Consider the following 25,470-nt stretch of genomic DNA (forward strand, 5'->3'; position numbering starts at 1 on the left):
TCTGGAGCAGAAGTGGAGGTGAGGGCCAAGTGCAGGGGGATGGAGACGTGGTATGTTTCGTTTGGGGTGGGAGCCTGGCACTGTTTTCTCAGCTGAGGCACTTTCTAAAGACCCTCTCTGCTGTGCCCCAATGGGGATCGCATGTCCCAGGCCCAAAGACCTAATAAAGCATAAAAACACATTCTGAACAAAAGATAATATGGATGTCGATTTCCCCCTTTGCCAGGATTGTTCATTTTTCTGGTCATGGTAGTTTAAAATCTGTATCTTCAAGCTCCAACTAATAAGCATCTGTTTCCAGGAGAGAAAAAAAAAAACAAAACTGTTCATCATTGATTAATATCACCCAAATCCTGCCATTGCTGGAAGCCAGAGCTATGTGAAAACCTACCTTCCTGTTGTTGTGTCTTTAAAGAACAAAACCAAAAGTCCTATAGACGAGGGCAGCCAATATTTTTCTCTGTCTCTTAGACGGGAAAAGGCGAAGCTAGGTTGGGTGAGCTACTTTATCCACCCGCTAATTAGTAGCACCATCAGGTTTCCTTGTTTCTAAGCCACAGGCCATTTTCAGTGGACTCTGCTCTGCTCTGTGTATAAAAACCTAACGAGCCCCCTTTCACCATTTTGCATTCCAGGTTGCTTGGAACAAAACATTAAATTGGTACCATAAGAGAAAGGTTTGTTAAAAATAGGAGACCTCTTAGAATTTCAATAATCCTCTCATTCTTGCGAGACTGTGAACAAGACTTCAGTAGAGGGAACATTTGCCTGTAGAGATATGTCCTCTGAGTAAGAACCCTCACTCCCTGGTATCAACAGGCATCATTTTATCAGCCCTAGACATCATCTTAACTTCAGCCTAACTGGGGAAGAGATACAACATTAACGGGGGAGAAAAATAAGAGAGGTTCAAGTTAACACAGCAGGCAGGCCATCCTAAAAAGAAATGTTTAGAGGAATTTATTATCAGCCTTCTAAATAATTTCATTCATTTAAGGAAGCACTTTAAAATGTATGTTATGTCAGACCTGTCACTGTATCTTAACTGGATACCAAATTTGCTTCTATGTCATTCTCCTCACCATCTCGAATCATACTCAACTCCCAAGGCTCAGCTCAAGCCCCACCACTTCCAGGAAGCCTTCCGAGATTTCTCCCATGCTTCCCTCCAGTGTGCTCCCAGCCAGGACACCCACAGAACAGCATTGTTCCATGCTATTGACCTGTGGATGTTCCTCTCCCCCAACAAGTATCAGCTCCCTGAGAAAAGGGCCTCTATCTTACTTATCTCAGAGATGGTCTTCCCTAATATGCTCCTTGAAAGGGGATTTATAGCAACTGAAAGCAGGGTTATCTTTCACGCACTTGAGATTTAAACCACCTTGGTTTAAATATATGAGAAGCAGCCTTCTCCTCCTTGGCTATTAGTAGTATTCAGCATTCAGTGAAGGGGAAAGATGTGGATGAGGGAGAGGTAAGAGGGTGTCCTGTCTAGATAATATGGGCCCTCTCAGCAGTGGAGGCAAAATCAAGAATGGGTAATTTGCGTTCAGTCAAAGAAGATGGTAATTGTGTAAATCTGGTCTCTGCTGGCAGGTGTCACCCTTTTTGATACACTTTTAAAACAGTTTTCCCCACCTCTGTGTCAAATACGCTTTAGAAACTTGGGGGTAGACTCCTCATCCACATATATTGGGCTAGAAATGGGGAGAGTTCACATTTTCTTTTCTAGAACTGTGAGCACTGGGGCACCCAAGCTTCTTAGTACACTAATTTTCGTTATTTCCCTGAAGGAAAAGTAGGAATCATTGCACTATCCTTCCTTTATCTGTGCCAAGTAATCACCGGGGAGAGAATACCCACTGCTTCCCCCAAAAGAGTACAGCGAATTTTACTGTTGAAAACGAAGATTTTGCGTGGGGGTTGCAAACGTTAATAACTTTTGATGGAAAGACTTTCTTTTTTCAATCAGGAATTCAAAGATGCCTTTCGTGCCTTCTAACACCTGTTGTTTTCATATAGGCCTTTCAGGGAAGCACCTTTCTTAAAATTTTTCTGTCTTCTTAGAGCAAAAAATCCCCCGAAGCGGGCAGAATGCATCGCGTCTGAGTTGAAAGTGGGGACGGGAAAAGCTGGGTGGACAGTCCCTTGGTAAGTGCGCAGAGTCTAACAATCTGGTGTAACTATTATTTTTTTTCCTGTTGGGCCCTTAAAAAAACACACACACAAAAAACACCTCACCTAGCATAATTCAAAATAACCTTTCTTATCATGCTAAATGTTTTGTTTCAGTTCCTGTAATATTTACTTGTTTCCCTACTCGGGGAAAAAATCTGTCTCGATTTTAAGAAGAAGAAGATCTTTAAAGTTTCTAAATGTAAGAATTGTTCAAAAGTTCTTTCCCTCTCAAATCGGCATCCAGAAAAATATATTTACACATTCACTTCCATCTGGTGTGAGAGCAGAATTGCCGCTTTTGCTCAAAGGAGAAAGTTTTTGAAATGACACGAATCTATGTCTGTGCGTATTTTTAGAATTAAGACGCTTGTATTCACTGTCGTGGTGGGATTTCCTTCCAGGGGAATCTGCCATGGGGGATGTACCCCGTCAAGGGAGCATTTAAAGAAATTTTAATATCCAAACAAAAGCAGTATTACGGTTGCCCTCCACTCCCACCCCCAGAGGAAAAACAATTAATAATTTGCATATGCTCCTGACACAAATTAAAGACAAAGGGCCCCTCGCAGACTGTGGTTAACACGCAGCCCTCAGCAAGCTGCATTTGCCCCAGCCCAGCACTGTTCTTGCTTTCAAATGAGTAACATTAAGCTCGATAACTAAAAATAGTGGTTCTGGGCCCTCTGGCCTAGTCCCACGGTAGAATCCTGTGTCCCCAATCAGAAACATCTCTCAATCTCTCCACCAGCTTCTAGGCAAAAAGAACGTATAGTTCCAAGGGGAAAAAATACATATATACTTTGCCCTTTTTATTTTAATGGCCAAACATTGTAATGCTAGCTAAATAGAAATTCTTGTCGGTTAATAGGTTCCTTTAGTTTGTAATAAATAGGAATGCTAATGACTAAAATTTGGTATTTGGTATGCATTAGCTTTTGTGAGCTTTTCTTTACAGTCCTCATTGACATGCAATATGGCAAGCTTCCTTTGAAACATATTTATAAAATAACTACAGTATAATTAAACCAACAAAGCCATCTTTTAAGTAAGCTTAATAGCTTGGGCTTTTTTTCACCTCAGTAAAAATTTATTTTAAAAAGAAAAATAGTTATGCCTCAATCCCACTGTATATTTTATTCTGTGCATCTAATATTTCCTTTGCATCTACGATCTATGCATATCTAATTCTTTCTGACAACTATGATTACTAATAAAGTTCTCATGAAAGATATGCTTCATAGCTTCTTCAACAAGAATAATGTTTTTTTGTTAATGGAAATTGTAACATATCTTGACAGATACAATACAGAAGATGTGCTTTTTTTCTTAATTGTTAATATTGCTGTGCTGAACACACAGGAGCAGATCGACAGATATGGCAGGTAATAATCAGAGTGGATGCTATTTTGAACAAAGTAACTAAAAATATTTTATTGCTATAAAAGCAATAGATAAATAAAAGCAATTATGTTTGATTTTGCTTTCGGTATGCGAACAGTTTTTGGTGGTGGTTGCCGCAGCTGCTGCCGCCGGCGGTGAGTTTAGCAGAGGAGGAAGCTCCGGAGCGCGGAGTGCTCGGCACAGAAGCGGCTCAGCCTTCTTGCAGCCGAAGGGTCCTGCGAGCCGCCCTCTCTCCGCTCTCGGCCGCTACAGCCTCCCAGGGGCGCAGGGCCCGGCCGCATGCGAATTCGCAATGCGCAGTGGCTCAAGTTCACCAAGTTTTCCTCCGTTTTGCAAACCGTTGCCCCATCGCCAAGCCTCGCGGTTTAAGAGCACAAGATTTCCAAAAAGGAAAAACTCAAAAGACACCAGGCGCAGGACCGGACGGAGCAAGTGGAGCGGGCTCTGGCTGCTGCTGCGCCTCCCGGACCCCTGCCCGCTCCGCTCTGCCCCACGCGCCTCGCTCCCTTCTTTCTCTCCGAAACTCTGTCCTCTCCGCCGCCGAGGGGCTGCCAGGCCCCCAACCAACCCCCCGCGCGGAGAATAAACACAGTTGACATCACTGTTATAATCTTTATTTAAAAAACTGTTTCCAAGGTTACAAATTACCGTGCCTCGAATGCAACAGGTTCCTCCGAAGCGGTATCATTACAGATTAACTGTAATGTGCAGGATTAGAATAAAAGCATAAGGGATTAGGTAAAAGGGGGGACGCTGGAGAAAGAACGCCGGAGCGCATCTCGACGAGCCGGCGGTGGAAACCGCGTAGACGCTCGGCGTCCGGGCGCCGGGGCTCGCTGATCTGTAGTCCGCTCGGCGGCTCCCGGGCCCCGGAGCGGTCAGGGCGGCGGCCAGGGAAGGGCCAGCGCGGCCGGAGGCTGCGGGGCGATCCTTCCTGGGCGCCAGGGACTAGGGACTGGGCCCCCGGACTCGGGCAGGCTAGGGGCCCGGAGGCCGCAGAGGCGGAGGCTCGGGCAGGCCTCTGACCTGGCGGGGGCCGCGGGGAGTGCCGCGCCCGGGACACGGTTCCACCGCCGTGCGAAGCAGCCGGAGTGCAGCGACGGGGACAGCACGCCCACACGGGGGTCAGCGGGCTTATCGATGTTGCTGACCCCGCCTTCAAGGTCCAGGCCTGATGGGGCCCCTTCCGGCGTCCTCGTCTAGCCCCCACACGGCCGCCGCGCTCTTGCCGGGCTGGGGCTGGGGGCCAGGGCCCGCCGGCCGCTTCGGAGCGCAGCACTTGGGCCTTGGCCGTCCGCCGAGGCCGTGCGCCCCATTAGGCCACGTCCCCGGTCCGCCCGACCCCTGCCCCGGAGCTCCAGACAGGCCCCAGAGCTCCTTCGCCCCCTCGCTCTGCTTCCTGTGGGGCCAAAGCTCGCCGTGCTGGCCCCAGCAGGACTCGGGCCTGCCTTGGGCCACGGCCTTGGGCGGCGGACGCAGCCCCGAGGGCTGTTTGCGTGTCCGGGCGGAGGGCGCGGGGCTGGAAAAACAAACAGGGCGGGCGCGGAGGCTGGGGGGCGACTGGCTGGGGGCTGGAAGGAAGTGCGCAGTGTGGCAGGAGAGCCGAACAAAGCCCTCACGGGAGCCCCGTCACCCCGCGGTGACCCCGGGCCCGCCCCGCTGAGCCGCGGAGCCCCGGGCCCTAGCCTCGGAGCAGGCCGCGCCGCTCCGCCGCCGCGCGCCAGGCCTCCGGGCCTCCGGGCCTCCGGGCCTCCGAGCCTCCGAGCCTCCGAGCCTCCGGGCCTCCACCGCCGCCCGAGCCCGGGCTCTCCTTGGGTCTGGCCTGCCGAGCCCGCGGCCGGCCCAAAGGCTCCGAGGATCGCTCGGGCGGTAGCCACCAAAGCCAAAAGTGCGAGGCTGGGGACGGGGGTGACTCCATGCCGAGGTCCTCCGTAAGGAAACGGGGTGATTTCGGGGCTGCTAGAGCCACAGCTCTGCCAGCAGCCCCAGAGGGGCTGAGTGGGCTCCCAAGTGGACCACCAAATTCGCCGAGGTTCCTGCTTCCAGGGGAAGGGCCCCGGCTGAGGAGGCGGCGGGAGGGGACTGTCGCAAACAGCTGTTCCTCATACATATTTCATTACACAATCAGATAATGCGTCCCACCACCTTCTCAATTATTCACAGATAAACATTTTCAAGACGTTTTGACATCTGTCTTAGTGCCTGCTATTAATTTAGTAATCACTGTAGTTAAAAATGTATGGGATTTTTGCCGTCGGAGCACCTCCTCTCGGGCGCGCGGGCCCAGTGTTGGGCTGCGCCTGGAAGCCTGGGCCCTCAGGAGGTGAAGACACCTTTGGAGGTGAGACGGCCTCTCCAGCGCATTGACACTGTTAATGGACGGGATTAAAGGGGTATCTGGTTATTTTATTTTCTTGTCGAAGGTGGTGGTTGTCCCCTCCCCAACCCGCATACACCGCCTCCCCCCCCCCCCCCCCCCCCCCCCCCCCCCCCCCCCCCCCCCCCCCCCCCCCCCGCTCCCGCCCCAGCCTGAGACCCGACAGCGAAGTTCAGTCCTTTGCCCCGGGCAGCGGAAATGGTTAGCTTCTATCTAGGCAGAGGGTTTCTGCGGAGGAAGAGGCGGGCAACTCCACTGGGCTCATTTGGAGAGAGAGACAGAGAGAGAGAGAGAAACAGAGGCGGGGTGGGGGTGGGGGGGAGAAAGAGACAGAAACTCACACCATCACTAGGAATTGCTTACAACAACAACAACAACAAAACTAAAAACACGGTGCTCTCCTCTCAAGAGGTCACAAACCTCCCCGGTTTTGCCCCGAGTCCTGTGGCTCCAGCAGAGATGACCAGGGCTTTTAGGAAACACAGAGAAACATAAATTCGCTCCAGCGACTGTACATGGAGCATTTAGGGCTCTGAGAAACCGAGCTGCTTTTCTTCTTGAGTGATGAATGTTGCAATGACTTTACTTACCTACACACAATTTTATAAATCACACAAGCTGAGTTTGAAGAATCTTGTAGAATTAATTGGTAAGCAAGAGCAAACATCTTTAACTCTAAAATGCTGTTTGTTATGTATTATTAGAAAGGCTCTAAAGAAACTACCCAAAGAGGGGAGAAATGTCCCCAAGGTAAAGGAGTTTGCTTCTTTGTGCCACAAATCTCAGCTACAGGGAATGGCAGTCACTCTGGGTTTGGGAGTGCCGGTCTCCTTCTTATTCATTTCTCTCTCTTTCTGTCATGGTCTCTCCCCGAGGTGTATCAGCAGGTGGACTCTTACTAGGGAATAAGGAAAAGCAAACCTGGGGCGGGGGGTGGGGGTGGGGAAGAAAAAGGTCTTGGAAGAAACTGCCCTTCCAAGGAAGATTGAGTCTAAAATGATTTAATGATTTTCACTCTTTATTGTTAGAACATCTACAAGAACAAACTTGCTACAATTTCCAGGAATCAAGTGTATCTTTGGGAAAAATTCAAAGGACACAGTGTTTGTCCCCCAAAGGAAAGAACTTCTTCCCTACTCATACTCCTAAGCCCCCTCCATTTCTAGGGCAACTACATTTGTTTAAAAGTGTCCTCCTGCTGTGTTTTCCAGATGGTTCATCTCTTCTTCAGGAGACAGTCCTTCCTCTGCCCCTTGCAGGGTGCTCATCCGACTTGCTGGCCCAGAACGTCCTCTTTTTTCCTTTTTTTTTTTTTTTTTTTTGTCTAAAAGAATCTTCCCAAACTCACCCTCTACTTTCAGAGAAAGAGAGAGTCGGGGAGGGAAGTGAAGTGTAAGGGAGGGCACCATTGCATCCACTGTGCCTGCCTCTTCTGCAGTGAGACCTCGGTGCCTACTGTCTGGAAGGTTCGCCCGAACTAGGCAGGCAAACGGAGTTGAAACCAAAAACAAATCTGTGCACTTGTTTGGGCTTTCTAGGAGAGCTGCTCTGAGAATCACTCCCTCCACTTCAATCCCTACCCGCACTGGGCCAGGACAGGGACTTCTGCCTGGGACAGGGGAGGAGGGGGTCAGAACTTCCCAATATCGCACTAAGAAAAGTAGTTTAATAAAAATAATTCGGTGTTCTTTAGAGCGTTCTTTTGCAGAATTATTTTATACAAAGGGGACTGGGCTGGAAGGGAAGGCAGGAAGGTGTGGAGCTGAGCTAACCTTTTTAAAGACTAAATTTAGCGTGAGAGGAGTGGTAGGGGCAAAATCAGGGCCCTCCCACTTCATGAACCTGATTAGAGCCCAAGGTTTGTATTAGGCATTAGGTGCACATTAGGTATTAGGTGCTCACTGAGTGATGCACCTATGCTCTCCACCCCATCCTCCTTCAGAATGCAATCTCCTAAACCAATAATAATAACAAATAAACCATCCCGGTCCAAATGAACCTTTCCCGGATTGCCTTCTTCTGTGCGTCTCCAGCCCAGCTGGGAGGAAGGGAAAAGGGTCAGCTTTGGGGTGGAGGAGGTGCTCTTTGTAGTCTCCTGGACTTGACCTGAAACCTTTCACCCAGTCGGCTCAACAAAGTTTTTCCCTCGGGAGGCAACGTCCCTCTAGCAGGAAGCTTCGAAGCTTGCATCCTCCGTCCGCCCGGCCCTCTCTCCCTACGTATGCCCCTGTGGCTGGGCAACGGCACTGTGGCTTTTGTCAGCATCTGGACAACTGGGCCGTGCGCTGGAATGATTCTGTCTGTGGACACTTCTTTTTTCCCCAAATTCTGTTCTTAGTGGTCCTCTAATTCTACCGTGTGTGTTCGCGTACAATTGCATGTACGTTCCACGTACCGTCAGGTGACTCAGCTTAAGCCTGACGTGTGCAACCCACTGGATCTGCTTGGGGAGGAGGAGGTGTGCAAATGCAAACTCGGGGCTTTGGGTGGGATGCGAGGTTAATAGGGCTTCCTAGCCCTGGGGCCCTCTAGGCCTCTCTTACATCTTCATCTGCCCAACTTCTTCACATTCCAGGAACAGGCAGACCCTCCGACGATCGATCCTGAGCCTTGCTCCCTTCTGGAAGGGTCGAAACAGCATCTGGGACTTGTCTCGGCGAATTTTGGCGGGGCCTAGCCAAATAGGGGGGGATGGGTGGAGACGGGGTCGCTAGGTCGCCTCGAGGCTCGAGGCCACACCCCACCTCCAGGCCACCAAACGGACGAAGGAGCCCCGGGATCCCGGGGAAGGTTCAGGACCCAACAGTGGAAGTCCCGGCGCCTTGGCGGGGAGCGATACGCGTGTTTGGGGGCGAAGCTCTCCACCTAGGCCTCGGGACAGCAGCCGTATTTGTAACTGGGAACTTGCCTGGGCCCGCCCCCTCGGCCCCTCCTCCCGCCCCCACCTCGGCGCTGGGAGCTCAGCCTGCTGCGGGAGCGCGGGGCCTCGCCACCCCAAGCACCCCGGACCACGCCATCTCTTAGAGCCCTTGGAGTGGCCTAGAGGGCTGGAGCGGGGAGAACGGTGGTCAAGGTCGTCCTGCATCATTCCAGCGACATATACCTCTGTTGGGAGCCGCCTTGCGAGCCCGCTCGCCTTCGGGGTCCCGCTAAGCGCTGGCCTGGGGCGGGCAGGGGTGGGGATGGGGGTGTGTGCGTGCTTGCCTGCGGCTGCAAGCGATTCTCAGATGGAGCGTGCGGGGACTGGTGCCTTCCTGGAATCCTGTTGATGTGTTTTCTCATGAGCGTGAGGGAGAAAGATGCGGACTTGCGTCTAACTTCAGGTCAGTTTGTTCGTAAAAGGCCATTGTCAGTCCATCAGTCGGTGGGTCTGTCTCTCCTGCCCAATTGCATAAAGTGAGGCCACTTCTCCCCCACCTTCCACGCAGCCTCCCAGGCCCGGCCAAAGGTCTAAGGCCCCGGGGGGGAGGGGGGGGCTGAGGCCTGGCGGGGTGAGGCCCTGAATGTGTGCCCGGTGTTTTGATCCTAAGGCCCAAGATGCCCAGGTGCCCACTCGGGGTGAAGCTATAAAACCTACATGGGAAAAGGGGAGTCAGAGAGCTACCCCCACACCCAATGCAGGTTGAAGTTCCAATCTCAGCGAGCGTTGGACCTGCCGACCCAGCCGGGGATCCAGATTGGTGGCGGCGAAGGAAAGGGGGATGGGGTAGTTAGGTTGATCTAGGATGGAGGTGGAGATGGCAGGAGGCGAAAAAAGAAAGAAGACTGGGTGGGGTTGTGGGGTGGGGATGTGGAGCGGGGATGGAGTTGGGGCAGACTCAGATAGCAACGGCTTTTCGCCCAGCTTTGGGGAGGTGCGTCGGGCTGCGCCGTTACCAACCCCCCCCCACCCCTGGAAAATAAAGCTAATGATGTAGTAATTTAGGAGGGGTGAGGGGCTGGGCGAAAGGAGGGAGGGAGGATGGGGAACGCGCGCCCCAAGAGCGAAGGCAAACAGCTGTGGAGGCGCTGCCCAGGGCTCAGGCTTCCCAACAGGTTAGCTAGACGGGGATCCACCCGGCATTTCGCAGGAAAGGGGGGGGAGGCTGAGCGAGAGGGGGAGAGAGCCTCAGAAGAGGACAGAGGGAGGGAGGGAAAGAGAGAGAGGAGCGAGAGCGCGCGCCGCGTGGTTTAAAAGGAGACACTTACACTTCCTAATGAATATTTATCCGCAGCTGCTTCCTGCTCCCGGCTTCCCTTACCTTTCCGCAGGTAAGATCTTCCCTGAGCCGCAGCCCTGGGGGCCCTCCCAACTCCCCCAGTCATTCTCCGGGCACCAGTGGCCGGGCGGAAGGGCTCTTGACAGCCGCGGAGTGGGGGGGAGTAGGAGGGCGGCTCCGCTCGCGGCCCGGCTTGGGAGCTGCGGCTCGCGACCCCGCACTTGCAAGGACGGCGTGCGTGGGCAACCTGTGCGGAGTGGGTGTGAGTGCGTGTGTGAACGTGGGTGACAGAGAGAGGATGTGCGCCCGCGAGCGCGCGCGCCTCTGTTTCCCGCGCGCTCCGAGGACATTTTCCGACTTTTCACTCGGACGCCCGGGATTTCTTGCCTTTGCCTTTCTCCGCTTGCCCCTCCTCCCTCCACTCGCCCCCTCCAACTCCCCCACCCGGGGCTGCCAAGAAGCTCTCCTCCGGGTTATTGAACAGCTGGCGCGGGCTCCCCCGGGCCCGATCCCGGGTCTCCCATAAAAGAGGGTGTATAGTTGGGTTTCTGCCGCAACCCCCCACACAAAGGCCGCCGGGCCACGGGGTCCCCCGCCCCCTTCCTGTCGGCTCTGCTCTTGAGATGCTGCGGCGCGTCCTCCCCTACCCAGCCTCCCCCGTCCCCCCCGCTCCCTGCCACACACACACCTTGGGGTATCAGGGCTCACAACGGAGCTAAGGGTGATTGGTACCTAGGGGTACTGGGTGGAGCTTCACGGGGCCCACCAGCCAGCAGTCCTGGGCTGGAACTGGGAGCCTGAGGACTCCCAGGGAGAGGGCGCCTCTCACCACCACCAGCACCACCTTCCCCGCCTTCACCTGAGGAAGGAGCACAGGGAATTCGGGGAGGCCAGGGGGGAACCTGGTAGGGAAAAAGGAAGGAGGCCGGGGAGGAGCTGATGGAGGAGCAGAATTTTTAGATGGACTTACCCGGCCACCTGTTGGGAATCCATTTGGGGTCAGCCGGCTCCGGAGCTGCTCGAAGTGGACACACAAAATCAAAAGCCGAAGTTGGAAAAAGAAAATTCTTTCTCTGGCCTTCCCCTGGCGCTGCCAGTTAGGCTAGCAGCTCTGCGCTAGAGTTAGGCGGCTGTAGAGCAAAAAGCAGCTTTGCCAGGTCCCCCGCTACCCCTCTTCCCCCCTCATCCCACGGCTCCGAGGCCGAGGGCTCCGAGCCCGCGGACTCGGCGCTCAGGGCCCAGCGCCGGCCGTTCGGCTTAAGCCGGGACCAGCTCTCTAAGCCCTGCTCAGAAGTCAAGAGCCTCAGCAGCGCCGCCTCAGCGCGGCCTTTCATGACGCGGTCGCTCCTTATTCTTGTGCCTCGGCCTCTCTGGTCGCCCCCGGACAAAGCCACCGGAGCCCGGCCGCTCCCTTCCCGCTAAATCCCCTTCGGGGTCAATGCGTTACCAGCACCGGGCCGCGCGCTTCTCCTGCCAGCCGTGTGGCTCTTAAAGAGCCGTACCCCCCCCTCCCTCCGTCCTGCGCGCTCCCCCGACCCCCGCCTCCCCGCCCCTCTCCTCTGGATCTAGCCCCCCACGCCGACGCCTTAGGTCCCTGCTGCCCCGACCGAAGCCTGCGGACTCCTAGCCCCCTCCCTTCACCTCCTCCCCTGAGCAGTTGGTGGGCCTGGCCTTAGGGCCATAGGGCTGAGTTTTACCCCCCGCTTCAGGTCCACTTTCTCTCCAACATCGTTCATTCCTCGCTCGCCTGCTCCTACCTTTGCCCTTTGGATGGATCAAGGCCCAGGCACCGTCTTGCCCAGTGCAGAGATGATCCCTAAAGATCGTCAGTTTGGGCTTGAATTAGGGGGTCCTGGGATGGGAAATGGGGCGGGGCATTACCAGTTGAGCTTGGGGAAAGAAAGGGAAGAGGAGCAGACCAGGGGGACTTAGAAGGCTCTCCTATCCCAGGGCCTCGCTGGCCTTTTGGCAGAGGGTGAGGGCTGGCTGGGTGCCACTCATTTCTAGAGGGGGCCACCCTGGAATGGGGTCCTGAAGTTACCAACCTGGCCAGCCTGCTGTGTACTTGAGGGATTATGGGCTTGTGATAGGGGGCACCTCCAGAAGGCCCAGAACGTGGATCTGAGAGAAGCCTGCTTCCCAAGCCCCAAAAGTAACCCTTAAAAGCCCAAGAGCTGGGTGTGTAAGGAGGGACCTTGAGTGACAGCTGTCCAGGGAAATGGGCACGGGAGGAGAGAAGGAACAGAGAGGGAGTCTACTCCTTTTTCAGAGGACTGAAAAGCAACTTCTAACTGGGCTCCTTAGATTTGCTGGCCGACCATGTCACTTGCCCCACTGAGAAAATGGGAAGTAGATGGTGGCTTTGGTCCCCCTACCTTACAGAGTTCTCCCTCTCTTCCTCCTCCTCAAGCCTGTTTTAGTCTCATCTTGCCCTAGCAGCCAGCTGGTCCTGTACAGGGTGGCCCTGCTTAAATGCTTTCTTTAAGTTTCTGAAGGGCTGGAAGCATGATTAAAGAGAGACCTGAGAAGGCTTGGTTTTCTGGGGCAGGGGAACTGGGACAAGGTAGGCTAGAGCACGTTGCCTTTCCTAGGACCAATGGAGTTTGACGGTTTGGGGTTTGGGATGGAAGGGCAATGATAGTTTGAGGAGTTGAGTGTGCCCACCCCTTCTCAGATTCAAGCCCTAGCACACCAGTTCTGGCTGTCCCAAGGGGATCTCTGCAAAGAAGTAACCCGTCTCCTGGGCAGTGGAGCCCAAAGGAACTTGGGTAGGGAGGAGGATGGAAAACTGAGCCTCCCCTGGACATCTGCCCTCTGCCACCCCAACACTAGTCCAGATGCTATCTTTAAGGAACTGGGGTAAATGATCTGAAATTGGCCCTCTTGGGAGAGGTTGGTAGTGCACTCCCTGGACTAGAACCTGAGGCCACAAGTCTCCTCCCCAGCCCCTATCACTCACGACCCCCAAGTCTCCCACCTCTCTCTCTTGGGGCTGGGTCAGCAAGGCCAGCTGGGAACGGTTTGTGCCCACTCTCCTGGGCCTGGCAGTGGGAGGTGCGGTGGCCCAAGACAGAGCCAAACTTCTCTTGTTTGAGGATGTGGGGGGTGGAGGGGCCTTCTGCGGGCGGTGGGGCTCATTAGGCAGAGTGGGGTGCCGAGAGGTGCGCAGCGTCGGCCCCGGAGGCCGCCTTTGAGCCGTTGGGGCAGCTTCATTAAGCGGCGCTAACAAGGCATACAAATGCCGGGCCCAGCAGCTTTCTTGCAATGCCGGGGCCTTAGCAGGGCGCCAAGCTAATGAGGGTCACTCAAAGGGGCTGATCAAATATTCAAATTTCCCCGCACGCCAGGAACTTTTATGTGCGGAGAAAGTTGAGGCAACTGAGCTGTGTTTACTGTCCCGGGCGACAATTGCTCCGAGCGCGCGGGTCCCCGGAGGCTAAGGCGGGGGGCGGGGGCGCAGGGAGGGAGTAGTTGTTGTTGTTGTTGTTGTTTTTCATTCAAAGGAAAGCAATCGGGGTCCTTGAAGGGCTTCGCGGCCTCCCCGCCTACGTGCTTCACTCGCCTGCGCCCTGTCCGCTGCCCGCGCCGAGCGCCTCAGTTTGGAGCTTGCGGGGAGGCCAAAACCGCGGGCCACCGGACCAGCCCCCGCCTCCCGAAGTCCTGGGGGCTGGAAGGGCCGTTGCCCCCCAGGACAAACCGGCCTCACGGAGCTGAGCAAGGCCGAGTGGGTGTAGTTGCTCCAGCCGGGAGGCTTGCGGACCTCTTGGCTTTCCCGGTAACGCCAAGCAAAGAGTGAGTCTCTCAGGCACCTCTCCTGGTGGAGTTGAGACTGCTGGGGTTGGGGCTGATTTTGTAAATAAATGCCCAGTAGGTCCTAGTACGAGAAAGACACTTGCCAGCCCAAACGCCCTTTCTCCCTGCACCACCTGTACGCAGTCCTGCCGGTTGCCTGGCCCAGGATTAAAGCAGAGACGGTGGTGGCAATTTTGTGACCTCGGCCTGTACGGACTCCAAGTCCCAGATCCGGGAGTCTGAACGGCCAGAGGGCAGGGGAGACCTACAGGCCCCGCGGGCTGACCCAGTCATCCCAATCTCCACGCTCTGAGAGATCCTGGTTGCTGGCGCCCCCTTCGGCGCCACCCCTCCAGATGTCCCCCAGGCTCAGCTCCCTTTCCTCAGCTGCCCACTGCCTCGAGCCCCCAGAGCGGCGGGAAAGGCGCCTGGGCCCCGGAACCCGAGGTCCTTCTGCTCCTACGCCCCTCCCCAACGCCCAGAGCCTGGGAATTTGGGAGGGGAAGCTTTGGTGCTTCATAGCCCCCTCCCCCACACGACCAGCACTCCTAGACCGGGACCCCACGGAGCCTGCGCTCCCAGCTCCGCCGGGAGCTCGTCCAGCCATCCTCGCCGAAGACCGGCCGCCCCGCCTCCCCTTCCTCCCCCCCGCCCCAACCAAGCTCTCGGGACTCTCAACTTACGGGCTCCCGGCTGCGGGCGTCGTGCTTCGGGCCAGAGCGGAGAGGCGCTGGCGGTCGCGGGGCAGCGAGGTGGGCTCCGTGGGCGGCGCGGAGCTCGGTTCCGCGGGGAGCCTCTGACAGCCCCGGGCTGGCCGCCCGCCCCGCGCGCCCGGCCCTGTCCCAGCGCACAAAGCTGCGCGCCTCGCAGCCGCCCTCCGCCCGGCTTTGCACTCCCGAGTCGCGGCCGCCAGCCCAGCAGGCGGGGTGCGGCGCGTCGGCAGGAGCCCCGGCCGAGGCTGGGGGCAGGGTGTCGCAGAGCTGAGTCGCGGCCCCACTTGCCTCAATTCTCCTTGAGTGGCGACGGTTTTCGATTTCAGCACTTTCGGCAGAGCCCGCGGCACCTGCCCAGCCTCCCTCCGGGGCTGGCCAGGCAGCGGCGGGGAGAGGCCGGGTCGCCCCCACCCGGAGGCGGGGGTTGTGGGGACGGGGAGGGGACTGGCTGGGTTCACCCGCCCGCCCGGCGCCTGGGTCCTCGGCTCCAGGGGATGCAGTTTCGGGGTCACGAGCTGCTTTCAAAAAGTTGAACACAATATTCGGAAACCCACCCGTAGGAATTCTCCCCCCACACGCGGCACAATACCCACTCCCTCCCCTTTTTCATTCCTTCCTCCCCCGCTTCCTCCTCCTGCCCCTTCCCCCTCCCACCCCTCAGCCTATAATCCTTCCCCTACGAGAGAAAGGGATCGGGAAGAAAAGATGAAGCGTCTGTTTTTGTGTCCCAACCTTAGGGCTCTTTCTGGGCCCGCTGTGAACGACCGCCCAGAGCTTCGAAGCTGAACGGAAAAGGACTCACGGTTGGGAGCAAGCTACTTGGAGGGGAGAGATCACCCGAAGTGGGCCTTGGCGGGTCTTCCCTTTGAGCGAATATTTCCCTGCCTCAGTCATTGGGTTTAGGACCGCCGACCGTCGGCTGCCAGGGGCGGAGAGGGCGGGTAGCGGGCCCCCTCGCCCAGCCCAGAGCCTCCCTGCCAGAGTAGAGCCTCCGTCGTAGCTTGCACTTCTCTGCCCAGGAGGCCTGGCTCTGCGGGAGTCAAGGCCTAAGCAGGGCCCGAGCTTGGATTTAGGGGTGGGACACTCACAGCCCCAGTCACGTTAGGTTTCCCATTTAAATTCTCTCTCAATCTCTTTCTCTCCTTCCTCATTGAGATCTCCAAAGTGGTGTGGACTCCGCGCCTTGCCCCCAGATCTGCATCGGAATGTAGAAAAGATCTTTTTTTTTTTTTTTTTTAAAGAGTTTTGAATTCCTCAATGATTTTTCTTCTGGAAAGGCAGCTTAGGATAATTATTTCAGCTTTATTGAGGGCAGATTAGTTGAAGTCTGGACGCTGCGTTTCAATACGCGTTGTACACGGGCCGACAATGTGGGCATTGTTGGCTACTGTGTGTGAACTCATTCAAAATATACACTTTTTAACACCAAACCGAGTCCTGTCTAAATATACACAGTGCTCAGGGGAAAGACGTCTCTGACCCCGACAAATCTGCGTAAATCACACTTCCATAGTTACAGAAGCCTCACAAAGGGAGGCCCGGCTAAAGATGCTGATTACATCTTCTTAAAAGCAACATACCTTAGAATAAATACCCATACCGGCCCTGGGTCAGGGGAGGGTTGCAGTGGCCAGAGGGAGGGAGGGCTCTCTCTCTTCTATGGGCCTTTTGGGGTCTGTTTTAGGTTTGTCATGTTACTTTGCTTAGATAAATTTGTTTTATTATTTTTTCTTTAGAATATGAACAAACACGCAATGTTCAGGCCTATCCGATTCTTTGGGGAAGCCTCCAAAGTTCGAGTGTCCTTCTGGGGCTAGTAGGCAGGTCCAGAGCTCCTCGGAGGAGTAGGAGTAGCGGGCTTGTCAGGGGGCTCCAGAGGGTTCCAGACTTCTCAGCTCCCAGGGGGACACAGCTGAGGTCTGGGGGGAAACAAAGAGGTGGCTTGCTTTTCAAGATAAAAAGAAGTGTACTGTTATTTGTACTGGTATTTTACAATACAGGTCAACCGGGGAAATCAAGGCTCCTTGACCAGGGGCAGAGTAAAGAGAAGCGGGTGGAATCCAATGCAGATGAAATTGGGGTAAATGTGGCCGATGGTCGTGCCTGGGGAAGACCAGAGCGCTTCTGACAACCTGAGTCCTGGGCTCCCTCTCTCAGGCGTCAGATGCTCCCCGAAATCCCGGATCCTGGGAACAGCAGACAGGGTCAGTTTGTGGTGGGCCCCATGATCTCATCTCTTCTTTCTTCCTCGCCACTATTAGTGCTCACATAGGCAGAAAGAGGAGGCCCGACGTGCACACCATGTGCAAACTGTGCCTGTTTGGCTGGCCCTCGGCCTCTCCTTGAGGGAAGGCCTTAGGCCTTCAGGCGTGGGGAGCCTCTTACTTCCCGACAAAATCCCCCCTTTAATTGCTCATCCCATTCAACAACTCTCCGTCCATGGCCTTTTGAATTTCTGGATCAACTTCTTTGGGGAAGAGGGAAGAAGGGAGCTCAGAGATATAGAGGGGGGGGGGTAGAGAGAGAGAGAAAGAGAGAGAGAGAGAGATAAAGAGGGGGAAGTGGCGAGATTAAGAGTTGCAAAGATTAAAAAAAATCTCTTTCTCCCCCTTCTCCCTCTCTCCCTCCTCTCCCCCTCCCCCCTACTCTGGCTAAGTGGTAAAACCGTCCTTACGTTCTCGGTATTGATTGGCAGGGCTGACAGTGATTGGCAGCGGTTGCCGTGGCAACGCCACAACGACACGCCGCAGACCAATAGAAAAGCGAAACAAAATGTTTCAATGCTGCACTCACTGTGGATTTAGGGGAGATATTATGAGGCTGTTGTCATTAGGGCGATTGCTGTGGAATCGCTGAATCTTGACTCGGCGGTGGTTGGCTCTCGCTCTTCTCTCTCTCTCCCTCTCTCTGTCTCGGGTTCTCTCTCTGCGCGCGCGCACCGGGCCGCTTTCCTTCCTCCCTCTCTATGTGGCTGCGCGGGTGTGTGTGTGTGTGGATGTGTGTGGGGTGTGGGTGTCCCTTACGCCCTTCCTCCTCCCCCTCCTCCTCCTCCTGCTCCCCCCTCCTTTCCTTCTCCTCCTCCCCCCTCTCCTCTCCCTCCTCCTGGTCCTCATCGCCCCTCTCCTCCTCTTCCTCCCCTCTCTCTTCCTCTCCCTGAATTTTCTCCTCTCCTCTCAGGTCAGTCCATGGTATTCCGCTCCCCCCTAGACCTCTATTCCTCCCACTTCTTGTTGCCAAACTTCGCCGATCCTCATCACCGCTCCCTACTTCTGGCGAGTAGCGGCGGCGGGAACGGCGCGGGCGGCGGCGGCGGCGCGGGCGGCGGCGGCGGCGGCGGCGGCGGCGGGAACTGTGCGGGAGGCGGCGGTGCTGGCGGAGCAGGCGGCGGCGGCAGCGGCGGCGGCTCCAGGGCCCCCCCGGAAGAGTTGTCCATGTTCCAGCTGCCCACCCTCAACTTCTCGCCGGAGCAGGTGGCCAGCGTCTGCGAGACGCTGGAGGAGACGGGCGACATCGAGCGGCTGGGCCGCTTCCTCTGGTCGCTGCCCGTGGCCCCCGGGGCGTGCGAGGCCATCAACAAGCACGAGTCGATCCTGCGCGCGCGCGCCGTGGTCGCCTTCCACACGGGCAACTTCCGCGACCTCTACCACATCCTGGAGAACCACAAGTTCACCAAGGAGTCTCACGGCAAGCTGCAGGCCATGTGGCTCGAGGCGCACTACCAGGAGGCCGAGAAGCTGCGCGGCCGCCCGCTCGGCCCGGTGGACAAGTACCGCGTGCGCAAGAAGTTCCCGCTGCCGCGCACCATCTGGGACGGCGAGCAGAAGACGCATTGCTTCAAGGAGCGGACTCGGAGCCTGCTGCGGGAGTGGTACCTGCAGGACCCCTACCCCAACCCCAGCAAGAAACGCGAACTGGCGCAGGCCACCGGCCTCACCCCCACACAAGTAGGCAACTGGTTTAAGAACCGGAGGCAGCGCGACCGCGCCGCGGCGGCCAAGAACAGGTCAGTGGCGGGCCCGCGGCCTGGCTACCGTCTCTGGGGCTGGGGAGGGAGAGAGGGGTGGAAATGGGGGCGAATGGGGCAGGGTGCCGATGGCTGCCGAGCGCGCGAGAAGCCGCGACCCCCTGGCCAGTTGGAGAAAGTTTCCGCTTGCCCTGACGCGCAGGAGAGGGACGGGGCAGTGGGATTCTTGACTACTTTGTCGGAGAGGGGCTTTCGGCAGGGTGGAGTGTGTGTGTGTGTGTGTGTGTGTGTGTGTGTGTGTGTGTGTGAGGTCCTGAGTGCCCACAGCCCCTGGTGCCTGCCCTGGGAGCCCTAGCCCTGCGCTGCACCCCTATCACCTCCTCAGCCCGTCCCCAGCTCCGCACTCCTCGGGGGGCGACGGACAGGGAAGGAAGGAAAGCCGTCCTTGCCATCTGGTTCTTATTTCTATGCACTGCAAAAACCCGGGGAGGAATCCACAATGTCACGGGAAGGAAACTGAACCTGGGTCTCTGCCACAAAAGGAGAAAGGTCGGTGGCCACCGTGGAGCAGGCCTCTTTCCCTCAGCATTGCAGATTGCCTGCCCGGGAGCCCGACAGCCAGGCGGGGAGAGGAGAGGCCGTGTGTGTGTGTGTGTGTGTGTGTACGTGCACACAGGTGCTCGCCCTCCTGTACCCGTCAAGGAGCATCCCCTTGGTCCACTAACTTGGGAAGCCACCAGGAGCAGCCCCACTGCCAGCACGTTGGCCACAAAGTCACAAAGTTGCCGGGACTTGACCAGTCAGCCCACTTGGGCCTGGGGAAGGTAGGGAGAAACATAACTGGAGGAAAAGAGGAGGGAAGGGGGAAGGGAGGAAGTGGGGTGAAAGCCCTGGTAAGGAGCCCGTGTCCCTACCTAGCCTGCAGAGGCCCTGGGCCTGGTGTAGGGCAGGGAGCAGAGCCCCAACTGCTGACAGCTGCCAGGGACTGGAGGCCAGGGCTGAGCTCCCGGAGTGAGTGAGTGTGTTTGCGTTTAGGCGGCCCAGGCCTGAGCCCCAGGCCCTCTCACCTTTACGTGTGAGCCAGTTTTTCGCCTGAGAGGGGGAGTGCCCGGGACGGGGAAGGCCTCCTTGTAGGAACTCAGAGACTCTAGGCTCGGGCAGCGGCTGCCTGGTACGGCAAAGGGGCCCCCGGAGAGTGCTCTGCACACCCCCCACATCCTGCCGCCTTCTCTCCTTTCTCTCTTGCACCTCTTCCCCACTTTTTCTGCTTCCGGCTTCTCGGTTCTCTCTGCCCCTGCTCCTGCGCTCAGCACAGGGATCCCGAGAGCAAAGCCAGCGGGTCCTACTTGGGAGAGGCTGCGGGTGAGCAACCCGCGGCTCTGGGTGTGTTCCGGGGAGCTGGGGCAGGGGCCACTGCGGAGACCCCACCGCTCCCCAGCAGCCGGTTCAGGCTAGAGTCCCAAGGGGCTGGGGAGGAAGAAGCACCCTGTCCCTCGGGGACTTGTGCTCCTTTGGGACGCGGCGTCCCGCTCTGTGCTCCCAGGCCTCCCCATGCGGCCGGCCTCGGGTTCTACCTCTCCTCGGAGGTTGGCTCAGAACTGGGAAGCCTTGGGAAGCTCCAGAGAGCCCCGGGAAGGAGAGAAGAGAGCAAGACCCGCGCTGGGGGGCCCTGCGGCGTTCAGTGAGCAGTCGGGTGCTTGGAGGCGGGAGGCGGGGCGGGGGGAGCTTGGGGGGGAGGGGATGAGCGCAGAGAGCCGAGTCGGGGGTGGTGGCGAAGGGCGCGCGGTTGGGAAGGCTGGGGAGCACCGGAGGCCGCGGGCACGGGCGCGGGGAGGCGGCTTGACGGAGCCCGTGGCAGAGCCGCTGTGTCAGGGCTGGTGCCGCTTTCTGTCTCCCGCAGGCTTCAACACCAGGCCATCGGACCGAGCGGCATGCGTTCGCTGGCCGAGCCCGGCTGCCCCACGCACGGCTCGGCAGAGTCGCCGTCCACGGCGGCCAGCCCCACCACCAGCGTGTCCAGCCTGACGGAGCGCGCGGACACCGGCACCTCCATCCTCTCGGTAACCTCCAGCGACTCGGAATGTGATGTATGATAGCCAAGGCCGCCCTCCTCCCCCCTCCCCCTCCTTCCCCTCCTTCCCCTCCTCCTCCTCGCCCTCCTCCTCTTCCTCTTCTTCCTCGTCCATCCCCAGAACAAACCGAAATCAGGATACACAATCATACACACACACAAGTACACACACACTTCCACCCCGGCCAAAAATATATAAAAACCAAGAAAAATAACAAATTAAACGCAAACTATCAACAACCCCAACCACCATCTACCACCACGGCCACCCCAAAGGACCGCGACGCCAAGAGACAGTTACAAACGCTGATGTTGCGGGCAGAAAACATAAAAGAGGTGACAATTGTATACTTTCTAGGACAAGCACGGCTTCTCCTTTCGGTTCCCACGGACCCGGCACCCCACCTGCATGACGATTTATTTGTATCTGGGAAAATATTCTCTCTAGTTTAAAACGATTTAAAAAGAGTCGACTATACAAAAACCGACCACCATCACGACGACAAGACGACAAAAGCAAAACAGACAAAAAAAGAGAAAAAAAATAAAACCGCCATCTCCGTTCAGAATTTGTTTAAAAAAAAAACAACTCCTCGAGAGGGAAATAGCAAATGTTTCTCGCCTTTTGTTGCTCGCTCTCTTTTTTCCTCTCTCGCTCTTCTTTCTTTCTCTGTTTTTAAGTCCAAGTATTGGTCAAACAAGATGCAATCTTCTGTTTTTTGTTCAGCAGACAATCATTTTCTTCGTAAGCACCTTTTTCTCTCCACTCTGTCACTGCCTGTGTGGGTACTGGTTATAAATGTGGAAAAAGAATAGTTATGACTGTAACAGATTTTTATTTTTATTTCAAAATTTTATATGAATTATGTATATCTTAATGATCGGTCATTTTCCCAGTTTGTAATATATGTGTAGAAATTGCCTGTATATGATATTGCTTTTTCTCCTCTTCCTTTTTCATTCTCCCCCCCCCCTTCCTGCCGCCCCGCTCACCTGTCTCTTTCCTTTTTGGGGTTCCCCTCCCACTCGGTGTTCCTGGCGTCGACTTGGCAGTCAAGGCGTGGCGTGGCGGGCTGGGTTAGGAAGAGGGACCCCGTCGCTAGCGGAAGCGGAGAGTGAGACCGTAGTATTCTTATGCAAAAGCTATTTCAAGTATTTCTTAGCTGCTTTGGAGATATCTCTCACTCCCCGTAGGGCGCTTTTACTGTTATCTTAACTGCGTGTTTATCTATATGTAAAAACTTTCTAAAGCAAATACAGTATTCTCCATTTTCTTATCATTCCCGGAGACTGGTGTTTTTGTCCGCCCCGGGCCCGCGGCCCTGAGTGCAGCGCCCGGCCTTCACTTCCACGCCAACTACGCCACTCGAGCTGGGGCAGAATTTTAAGGCTGGGTAGGAGCTTGTTCTTGGAGGTGGTGGGGGTGGAAGTGGGGGGAAGATGGGAACAGGCCTTTCCGAGGAGAACTGAATGAAGCCAAATCCGGAACGAAAGGCTCAGAGGGTGCAGAGGGAGGGGGGCTACTGCCGGTTTCCTCAGAAGGAGATGCCCAGCTGAGATCCGCAGGAATTAGAGCCTGCGGCGGCCCTTGTGGGTCTTTGGGGGTGTGTTTGGCATCTTTTGGTTGCTATCGTTATTTGTGGGTTTTTGTTTTTTTTTTTAATGGTAAACACACAAGGTCACCAAACCAACCATCCACCTATCCAGGGCAGAACTGACAGGTTTTGTCTTCTTTTTGTGAGGTGGAGTTGGGGGCAAGTGTAGCCAGGGTAGGGAGAGTAGAGAGAGCAAAGGAGGAGGTAGTCCAAGGAGTGTAGGGCCTACAATCGGGATGGACCTTCTCCTCGCCACTGGTGTTCGTGGCTGTGTGACTGTATGACTTGCCTTACGGATCTCGATTTGTCTCCTTGAAATTTCTTCCCGTCTTTTGGGATCAACTGGAGTCGCTCCAGCCCATAAGACATTTTCAGAGCTGGCTGACAGTTGAAAATGAAAATCAAAAAACTCACCACCTTTTGCTAACCAGGTTCCCACTGGCCCCAGGCCTCCCTGCCCTGCCCAGGCCCCCACAGTTCCCTGTGATGGCGTGGCTGGCCGCGCCTCTGTCACTCTGGGCCAGGCCAGCCTGAGCCGAAGAGTCAAAGAGGTAATTTCAGAAAACTTGCCTTCACTTGAAAGTCTAATTTCCAAAGGGAGGAGGATTAGGGAGAAACGTGCATGGAATTTCGCGCCAGTTCCAAACTAATTTTGACTTCTGATTTCCTTTTGTCCCCACCCCCAGTCTCGCCATGGGGTTTACACAGGGCCTGGCCAGGGAGAAAGGCCACCAGGCCCAGAGGTGCCCTGTGCGTGCAAGTGGGGCCTTGTGTGCCCAGGGCAAGCTTGCTTGAAGGGGAAGGTTTCTGTGTGCGTCCTTCCTTAGATCCAGGGCAAGCAGATGACCTCCAGAGCTTCCAAGTTCTGAGGCCTGGCACACAGTTTCGGAATCTCTGCATTCTGACTGCCTTGGGAAGCATTCCTCATGATGCCACATTTCAGGCAACCATTTGACCTAGGTGGCAGGACTTTGGGGAAGGGCCTGCTGGCTTCTACCCAGATGGAGCCTCTGCTCTGGTGTACAGAATGATGCCTGGGATAATGGGCTCTGTCCTCTACCTGCATTTTAAAATGTCTGGTTCATACTTGCCCCAGAACTTGGGCCTGAAATCCAAAGAAGGGGTTGCCTCAGACAGCGTAGACGTTCTGGATGGACACTACCCAACTGACTAACTAGAATGGACGGTGGAAGGACGGCCTGGCACTGCTGGCCGGTGACTCCTGGAGGGGGTTTGACTGGTCAACTAGGGAGCAGATGCCTTTTTGTATGGGGACAGAAGACAAACTCGCTGAGTTAAAATGCCTCCTTCTGTCAACGTACCTGAGACAGAAAGCAAGTTTGGAGTATCCAGTACCCATTCCTCTCTCTCCACTGCAGAAAGCAGGCCATCAGACTCCACAGCAACCTTCAGCTTTGGGGGCCTAGGTTCTGGTTGGGTGTCACCAGCTTGCTACCTGCCTGTCTTGCTATCTGTCACCTATCACTCTCTCTCATCTCCTGTTTCTACTCAGGTCTGTACAAATACCAAAACTCTGCTCTGCACTTTTTGACCTTACCTCCAGAGTCCTTGCTGGAGAGGTATGAGTGCTTGTGGTGAGGGGCGTGGGTGTATGTAAGTCCAAATGTTGGGCTTCCACCATGCAATTCAAGGTCTTCGTATAAAGGGATGTGTATGTGTGTGTGTGTGTGTGTGTGTGATGTTTGATATACGTGGGTGTATAGGGCATCAGTGTGTGTCCAGTATGTGTGTTCTTTTATATTGTCTATATGGTAGGTATTTGTGTGTAGTGTGGGCAGTTTATATTTACCTAGTTGGGCAAGAAGTAGTTCAGGTACCACTCCATGGTGCCGTGTGTACAGGGCCTTTCTGTGCCGTGGACATGTGTTTTGTGGGTCTTCATTCTGGTGGATTCCCTTGTTCTACTCAACCCACAGATATGACTCCCAGGCTACCCAGCCCTAACTGACCGTTCTCTGCCTTTAAGGAATGGGGGCCAGGGGGTCCTGGTGGGTATGCTTTGACCAGAGGGCAGAGGGGAGTTTGGCTCTTTGGCTTCCCCAATTTGCCCTTTACCCTGATCACTGAGGATATTACATTGGATTTGGCCCCCGCCCCTTTAAACATGGGAGTGAGAGAAAAGAGGCCCCTTTCCAGCCAGATCTCTCCTTTTATGGGCTGCCTGCCCATTCTCTTTCTGGGTCCCTCAAAGCTCTGGCCAAGACAGTCAACATCCCAGGGGCAGCCAGGGCAGAGCCCAGGGGTGAGGCCTGGTGGAAGCCCATGTTGGCAGGAAAGCCAGCTCAGCCACTGTGCACAGCCCCCCACAGCCTGGGAATGCTGTGGGCTGTGGCTTGGGGAGAGTATGGGCATTCTTGTGAGCCTTGTCAGGCTAGGTAAGCAGGCCTCACCATTAACCATCCACCCTCTCTGTCCAGCCCCAGGGCAGCCCATGGGTCAGTTCCCCTCCTTCTGGTGTTGCTTGAGCACGGGCACACACCCCCTCTGTGCACCCCTGCCCCGTGCATGCGCAGCGCACTTCAGCCTGGTGCCCCAGCAGGAGAGCTTGAAGTCTTCTCTGTGCATGCAGGCCTCTGTGTACCTGGGCTGTCTACTCTAGGGGATAAGGGGCCTGAAGAATAGCAGCGTATTTGGGGATAGTCTCTCCATTCCTGCCTCCCTCAGAGAAAAACAATGGCAATCCAGGATTTGCAGGGAAACCTGAAGCCACAGAATGGGAAGCAAAGCTGGAAATATCTGTGCCCAAGTCATTGGCCCCTAGAAGCTGCCTGCCTGAGGTTAGAAAGGCAATCTACCCCTTCCGGCCTGCTCACCTCTTCTTCCTTGCACTCCTCCCCCCACCTGGAGCTCTGGCCCCCAGACCCCACCCTGGCCCTCTTCTTGCCCTCTTCAAATCCTACAGAATTGACTGCCCAGCACCAACCCAGTTAATTATCTCAAGTGAGACATACAGCTGATTAAAATGAAATGACCTGGAAGCTGCCACGATGTGGGGTGGGGATGCTGATCAATAGTGGGACTGGAGGCATAGGAGACTGACTGGTTCAGGCTGGGACTCAGGTGGGAGGTGGTGGGACCAGCGACCTTGGATGTGGGGAGGGCTCCAGTGAGGTGATGGGAGGGCCAGGCCCAGGCCTAGGTGGGCCAAGTTGGGGCAGA

The 25,470-nt window shown here is 55.8% G+C and overlaps 2 protein-coding genes and 1 long non-coding RNA gene across 5 annotated transcripts in view; 2 read left to right on the top strand and 1 right to left on the bottom strand.

The window, feature by feature from the left end:
* The window catches only part of CAMKMT (calmodulin-lysine N-methyltransferase), a 715,155-nt gene that overhangs the window by 494,452 nt on the left and 195,233 nt on the right, over positions 1-25,470 (top strand). The window lies entirely within an intron of this gene.
* LOC145723884 (uncharacterized) lies at positions 6,974-15,141 on the bottom strand. Of its 3 annotated transcripts, none has more exons than XR_014149257.1 (4): positions 14,631-15,141; positions 11,126-11,170; positions 9,161-9,335; positions 6,974-8,629 (listed from the first exon to the last, which is right to left on the bottom strand). It is a non-coding gene; the product is annotated as an uncharacterized LOC145723884 (long non-coding RNA). The 3 variants fall into 3 exon arrangements; XR_014149256.1 differs by having other exon boundaries at positions 10,145-11,170; XR_014149255.1 differs by having other exon boundaries at positions 9,161-11,170.
* Positions 17,680-21,948, top strand: SIX3 (SIX homeobox 3). The gene is made up of 2 exons (XM_006741283.2): positions 17,680-18,663; positions 20,525-21,948. Exons 1-2 carry the CDS (start codon positions 17,846-17,848, stop codon positions 20,715-20,717), a joined length of 1,011 nt encoding a protein of 336 aa, XP_006741346.2. The 5' UTR covers positions 17,680-17,845; the 3' UTR covers positions 20,718-21,948.

This window comes from Leptonychotes weddellii, chromosome 10 (assembly GCF_054177405.1).
Source record: "Leptonychotes weddellii isolate Sample4059 chromosome 10, ASM5417740v2, whole genome shotgun sequence".
Classification (NCBI taxonomy): Eukaryota; Metazoa; Chordata; class Mammalia; order Carnivora; family Phocidae; genus Leptonychotes; species Leptonychotes weddellii.

What these genes read in the sequence shown, in the direction of transcription:
- SIX3 (XM_006741283.2), top strand. Translation starts at nt 17,846, where the DNA reads ATGGTATTCCGCTCCCCCCTAGACCTCTATTCCTCCCACTTCTTGTTG. An exon ending in GCCGCGGCGGCCAAGAACAG is followed by an intron (nt 18,664 to 20,524) that starts GTCAGTGGCGGG and finishes TGTCTCCCGCAG; the next exon opens with GCTTCAACACCAGGCCATCG.